Genomic DNA, 7,118 nt, shown 5'->3' on the forward strand with positions numbered 1-7,118 from the left:
AATAGCTCATTCCATACGCCACAGAGAGACCCAAGAGAAGACGGCTCAGAAGGCAGTGGGTGGAGAAAGCACAGTCACCCAGAAAAGTTCACGTGCAGGGCCACTGCCTTTCCCCTTTCTCCCCCACGTGCCTGGACTTCCCCGAGGAGCAGCCTCCCTTAGGTCTGAGTCACACGGAAAGGCCTAGAAGAGCCTGAAAATCGCGAAGCGTTCCTTTGGTGCCCCTTTCTTTGTTTAAATCACCTATTCCAGCCTTATTCCATAACTGATTCTTAAAATTATTTTTGCTCTGTAAACATGAAGAATGTAAGCTGCATATAAACATATGCAGTGGCAAAGCTACATTTTCGTGGAGAACGATTACCAGCCCCTTCAGTGACTTTAAATTAGTTTATTAACTGTATCAACACATTTACCAGGGTTTTGAATATCCAGACTAGGAATTTTCTCAAATATTTACATTTACTGATAATGAAATACACACAGTTCAAAAACAGCTTTAGCTGTTATAATAGAGAACATATTTTCAAGAGAGGCACAAAAGAGAAGGTATCGAAAGAGAATCAGTGCTTCCTGGAATATTTTCTCACAGAAATCAAAACAATGTTAGATTTTACTTAATATCCAATCTACACATTATATTTAAAAGTGCTTCTGTTCCCCCAAAAAGTGCTCTCTCCTTCCTTAGGACATGTTGATAATTACTAGTACAACTTGAAAATTTTTATAAATCCAATAACAATTTTTAAAACAATTTACAACAATAAAGACATAATACTCCAAATATCTTGCGGGTATTAATTTTGGCTATTTGTGTGGACATGTTTGAATTGTCTCAAGTGTATCATACTGGCTTGCTTTAATCAACAAAACCGACTAAAGCCTAGTGAAAAACACAGTTTAATAATCTCAAAGCAAAGTCGGAAAAAATTTTGAAGATATAAAAATTTTTAAAATTCAAATATTGAAAAATATACAAATAATGCCTTGAGTACTTTAGGGGCTCAATACCTGGAACAGACCTGAGAATAAAGAAGCAAGAAACTATGAGTAAAAAGATTGGCTGTCTCTTATCTTGGCATTAACTTACTGAGAGATCTAGACAAGCTGGTGAACTTCAACCTACATATCTACATATATATAATTTTATAAATTATACATATAATATATACATATAAGTTGGTGAGACGAGGTGCTCTCCCAGGTGGCCCTGAGTTCCAGTAGTTCCAATTCTACATCTGATTACTTCACTGAAAAGCATGTATCCATTCTTATATTCACCCAAGGGAGGATCTCAGTAAACAGACTGGAAAGAGCCCCCAGCAGCCCTGCCCTGGCTTTGGCATAATATTTAGCAAGAGTTCCACTGAGGGAGATAGTCTGGACTTCTTAGAAGTTATAGGAAAGGTACCAGCATTTCTTTCTGGCTGAGAACATGAAGTGTTTCAAGGCTTGTTTGAGTGGCTGACTTTCTTTCCTTGCTCTAGGTCCGCACTTGCTTTGCACCTCACCATGGAGATGACGGCCTGCTGAAAATTGTTGCTGACCACCACGTACAGTAACAGGTTACCAAAGGTGTTCAGGGCAGCTAATGGTTTAGAAACGATGTACGCCCCATGGATCTGATTCTCAACGGAGCAGCTGATTGAAAGCAGGCGAGATTCAATCCGAATGAGCCTCAAGATATGGAAAGGTAGAAAGCATATATAAAACACAAGGAGCAGCAGAATGGTGAGCCTTCGAGCTTTCTGCTTCAGGTAGCTGTGAGTCCGAGGTCCTTGGGTCAGAGTGTAGATAATCATTGTATAGCAAAGTGTCACGATCACCAAGGGGAGGCAGAAAGTGGTCGCGGTCAAAATTAGATTGTACCATTTGATAGTCGTGAGGTCATCCGAACTGGTGAGGTCAAGGCAGGAGGATCTGTTGGTCCTGGTGGTTGACGTGATCAGGAAGGATATGGGAATGACGGCCACCAGAGAAATGATCCACACGACCGCACAGGCCACCACCGCCCATTGAGTTTTGTGAATGGAGAAGCAGCTCATCGGGTGAATGACGACAAAGTAGCGGAAGATGCTGAAACAGGTGAGGAAGAGGATGCTGCTGTACAGGTTGAAGTGGAAGCCGAAGCGGATAAACTTGCACATGAAATCACCAAAGATCCAGTTTTCGCCGCTAGCGTAGTAGTGAATGAGGAAAGGGAGGCTGGTGAGGTACAGAAGGTCTGTGCAGGCCAGGTTCAGCATGATGATGGTGCTGCTTCTCCAGGGCCGCATTTTGAAGATGTACGTGGAAATAGCTACTGCATTGCCGGGAAAGCCCACCAGGAAGACGATGCTATAAATAACAGGGAGGTAGTGCCTCTTGAGTGCGATTTTTTCATCAGTGCAATTTCCAAGAGCATCTGCATAATCGGGGAACTCAGAAGCATTTGCAAAATCGTCTAGTGGCTCATTCATGGCTGTCTTCTTTCATCTTGCAAGAAAACAAGAGAGTTCAGTTTGGCAATACCGATCGAGAGAAAGTAACTCGCCGATAAAAGAAAATAGAAAACATTAATGATGGGGTAATGAAAACAATGATCTCCTTCGAAAAGAAAATTGCTCTAACATCCTAAATTTGCCACTTCTTTCTCTTTAATCTCCAAAGAGACCCTGTAAAGGAGAAGTTGAATTTCTAAGAAAATGACTGTAAGGCAAGTTATGAAAGACATGTAACAATAATATAAAAGTGAAATTACCATGAGAATTAAAATGAAGGACTGGGGTGGGGGGAAGACCCCCATGTGTAGCTGTGTGTCACAATTTGGCACGGTTGCTGTTTGGGCACGTCACCACTGTGGTACCTCTAAACCCGACAAAACGCTGAGAGGTATTTCTTATTATCTCTATTTTACAGAAGAGACTAAAGCTCTGACTTGTCCCTGGTAACACACCTAGTGGCACAGCCAGGATTTGAACCTGTGTTTTTCTGACTTAGAATCCATTCTCTTTTTAAACCTGCCTCACTCGGCTGCCTCTCAGTCTGGATGAGTCTAAATGATGGATGGAATAGGAAGTGGGAAGGCACAGAAAGATTTAATACCAGACATTTTTAAAATATAGAGTTCATGAATTCCAACATTATAGGTCTGGTAGGTTTCATTTTTAAATTTCAGCTCTTGCAACCCATTTTAACCGCTAACTTAATTTGTTCATGCTGCAGGGGGTTGTGTTTGCAGGGGGAGGAGGAGCAGCGAGTTCCCTGCAGTGTTGAGAGCTAGGGTGCAATCGCCAGACAGCCTGACCTTGATTCTGTTTAGCCAATGAGTAGCTGTATGTCCCTAAGCAAGTTGCTTGCACTCTTCTAGAGCTGGGAGGAGTGGGGTTTTAACTTTCTTCTTCTTGCTTATCAGTGTTGTCTAAAATTTTGACTGTGAATTTCTGCATGAAGATCATAAAAGCAGAATTACTTACAATTAGCTTATTATTCAGATGTAAATAGCTGTTGGTAAAATGCATCCACTTGCATATTTATGGAGTGCCCACTGTGTGTTCATTAGGCACTCTGCCAGGTCCTAGAGATACAAAATGAATAACATGCACAGATGTACAAGCCACTATCACAGTCTACTCGGGGAGACAGACATAGAAATTATTTTAACAAATACAAGCCTACTTCATGGAACTGTCAATATATCCAAACAAAGAAACAAACAAACAAAAAAGACAAGAAAAACACTTGGAACACTACTGGCACATAATACATGCTCAATAAATGTTAGGTAGTTAATCACTAAGTCCTTTGATGGATACATAGTACAAGGCTCCTGATATTCCAAAGAAGGGTGGGAACAGCTACTTGGAGAACAGGAGAGAGCACTAAAGGAACATCATCTAGGAAGGAACATTTAAGCTGAAACTAGTAAGAGGAGCGGAAAGGCATTCCAGGCAAAGGGAACAGAATGCACAAAAGCACTGAGATCTGAAGGAGTTCAAGAGGGCAGCTATTAGGATCCTCACATGAGAGGCCAGTGCACCCTGGGACCATGTATTACTGATCAAAAGCAAATGTTTCTCTCCTCGTCCAGGTAATTTACTCTCACTGGCAATGCTATTCATAGAACTACCACTGACACAGCATGAGAGATGAGAGGATTCAGGCACTACTGACTAGCCAGGGTGCTGTGAGGCCAGGAAACCACAGTGGACAGCTTTTCCCATGGTCAAAACCATAGTGGGCTCGTGCCTGGATAGAAGGCAGTCACTTAAACCTAAAAGAAAAAGATCAAGGTCAGGGAATCTCTGAAGAAGCACTTCCTGAAGTCTGTTCTTAGCAAGTCAACATTCAAGACCACATCTCCTATCTGTCAGCTCCTTGAAAGCAGAAACATGAAGTCACCTTGGACCCCAGGGGCTGACACACAGAGGGTCTCAATAAATACTTGTTGAGTAAGAGAATCATGAGTAACATCAGCAAAATTGATTAAGAGCCAGTGAAGCAGCAACCGTTATTAAAAAAAAAAAAAAGTTTGGTTCTTTAATGACTTTAATGACTTTTACAGCAAGGAGCAAAATTAATTTCTGTCATTGCAAATAAACCCCTGCCATGTTATGAGGCCATTTTAAACGCCAGTCATATCAGGAAAAGGCAGGCTGTAGGTAGAAACAACCACCTTATTGTTTTGAAAAACAACAGGGTAACTTGGGATTTACTGAAGAGTGACGGACCAGCTGTAAGGCAGGAGGGGTTAACTACGAAACAGACCCCTCTCCCCAAACCTCACTGAAAGAAAGGTTTGAGTTTACAAAACATGTGTGAAGCTAAGAATGGGAGACAAAAACTGGTCAGCACTGTGAGCCACGCAGAATGCAGCAGTCTGTTTCCTCGACAGTCCCAGAGCCCTGTGCAACCAATTCCCGCTCCACTTTGTGGAGCCCAGATGTCCACAAAGGGACCATTTCCACAAAGGACATTGTGGACTAATGGGGTGTATTCCCCACTCTTTGCTACAACAGTGGATCTCAATCGTAGGGAGGTTAGAGACCCCCTAGGACTACCGGACTCTTTATGAACTAGGAATGATGATCTGTCAAGCTTCAACATAGAGATAGATATGTTTGAACTAAGCTAGATGCCACATGAATAAGAGCAAGCACCAAAGATTGGGGAATATTTTTATAGGGAAAAAACTTATAATTTTAGCCTCTACTTTTCCCCTCTGAAATTGGGAAGAGGTTGTGATTGTAGCTGCAGGATATCAGGGTTTTGGGAACGCAAAGCTCAGGACTGCTACTTTGAGGCCATTCTGCTTAGGAACCTCGTGGACTGGGGTTCCAAGCGCCTGTGGATAAAGAAAGCAGGACCAGGCACCATATCTACTCGAGCGGCAGCATATACTACTTTGCATCCTCAGTGGATTCTTGCCCACTTGGTGGGAACAAGTCAAGTGGGATGAATGATGCGAAGTTAATTTTCTAGAAAAATCTGATAATTTTGCAGTAAACGCCTAATCCAACAATTCCCCCCCACCCCCACCCCCACCGCAGCTCCTCCCACACGCACCCTGGGTTTTTCTGGTGCTGCTCCAAGGCCAAGTTAACATTCACCCTCTCATCCTTTTCCCAAGTTGCCATTGGACCAGGGAGGTATAAACTAGGAAAACTGTTCCTCTCACCACCCCTCAGAGTCCTTAGAAACTCTGCAGCTGGGGTTCCGTGCGGTTACCAAAAAGAGACTCCGATAGACCTTTCATTCACAAAGATCATCTTGGGTTCCTCATCCACATACTTGTACACTAAGTTGATTTTGTACTAGTGGAAAGCAGACCAATTCTTCACCCAGACAGGTTTGTGATGAGGGTGAGTGTTCCCCTCCCTGAACCCTGAAGGAATCCCTCTCCCCAACTCTTCCCTTAAACCCAAATTTCAAATAAGAATCTGCAACTCAGGTGCCCTGACGACTGTTAGGACACGACATGTTGATGGGGTCCAAAGCTATGATTTTAGCTATTGGCTCTTCGATGTTCTCCAACTGAATAAAATCTATGGAAATGCACATATGGACACTCAAGAATTTTACATACAACTTGGAGGCTTAGAGACAACCCTGAACTAGTTGACTTCGTCTATAGCAAGGAAACAAAACAAAACAAGACAAAATAAAGGCACTTCAGGGGGAAAGGTTTTGCCGGTTTGCTTGCTGAGGGGGTTGTGGGGCAGTGTCTTTGGACTTTGCTAACACTACAAAGCTCAGAATCACACAGTGTGAGCAAAAAGCGCATCCCGAGGGTGGAATCAATCCGTGTCAGAGATAAATCAATCCGTGTAAGTCTTTGGGACTGTCCCCAAAGTCCCCCAAAAAACCTCAGGCTTGATCGTGAAAAAGTTGTGAAATGAAGTCAACAGTCTGGAACTTCTCCAGGCTCACTGAGACAAATCTACGGTCATTCTGGGCTTTTAGTTTCCCCAAATGCGCCCTCGCCCCCTACCAGAATGCAGGGTGTTGCTGCTCCCCACGAGAGAAGTGGGGGGCCCCTGGCTCTGGCCTCCGCGGGGTCCTGCTGCAAAGACATGCCGGAGGCTCAGTTCCCCCAGGCTCGGGGCGCCCCGCGTCCGCACTCCCTGATCAGCGCAGGTCCCCCGCACCTGGCTCCCTCCCGCCGGCGGGGCCGGGTCCCCCAGCTGGTGGCTCACCTGGTACCCCAGGCGCGGCTGCCGTGCGCCCTGAGCAGCCGTCGGAGCGCGGCTGCGCTCTGGCGGCAGGACGGTCCCAGCCGAGGCCCCGCGCGCCGCCCCTGCCCCTCCCACCGCTTGGAGCCCACGGAGCTGGTGAGGGCCCGGGTCCCGCCCCTGGAGGGCGGCATCCTCCCTCGCCCACTTTCACAGTCAACTCAGGGGCAGCAGCTGCCTCTCCTGGGATCCCTGGATACCCTCCGTGCCTGTTTTGCGCGTAACTGCCCAAAAGGTGTACTTGCGCTTGCCTGAATCTGCAGATCTAGGACGCAGCCCTCTTGCCATAATTTGGGAACAGCCTCTTCCCTTCTCTGAAACTCAGCGATATCATCTAAGACAACTGGGCTCTGAATCATCGGACTCTGAGTTCCCCGACAGCATGAAAGCCGAGTTTTCTGTTTTGCC

The 7,118-nt window shown here is 45.0% G+C and overlaps 1 protein-coding gene across 1 annotated transcript; it reads right to left on the reverse strand.

Moving 5' to 3' along the window:
* Positions 1–386: 386 nt before the first annotated feature.
* OXGR1 (oxoglutarate receptor 1) lies at positions 387–6,754 on the reverse strand. The gene is made up of 2 exons (XM_010959681.3): positions 6,675–6,754; positions 387–2,475 (listed from the first exon to the last, which is right to left on the reverse strand). Exon 2 carries the CDS (start codon positions 2,457–2,459, stop codon positions 1,446–1,448), a length of 1,014 nt encoding a protein of 337 aa, XP_010957983.1. The 5' UTR covers positions 2,460–2,475; positions 6,675–6,754; the 3' UTR covers positions 387–1,445.
* Between the last annotated feature and the right edge of the window lie 364 nt (positions 6,755–7,118).

Source organism: Camelus bactrianus, chromosome 14 (genome assembly GCF_048773025.1).
Source record: "Camelus bactrianus isolate YW-2024 breed Bactrian camel chromosome 14, ASM4877302v1, whole genome shotgun sequence".
NCBI classification, from domain to species: domain Eukaryota; kingdom Metazoa; phylum Chordata; class Mammalia; order Artiodactyla; family Camelidae; genus Camelus; species Camelus bactrianus.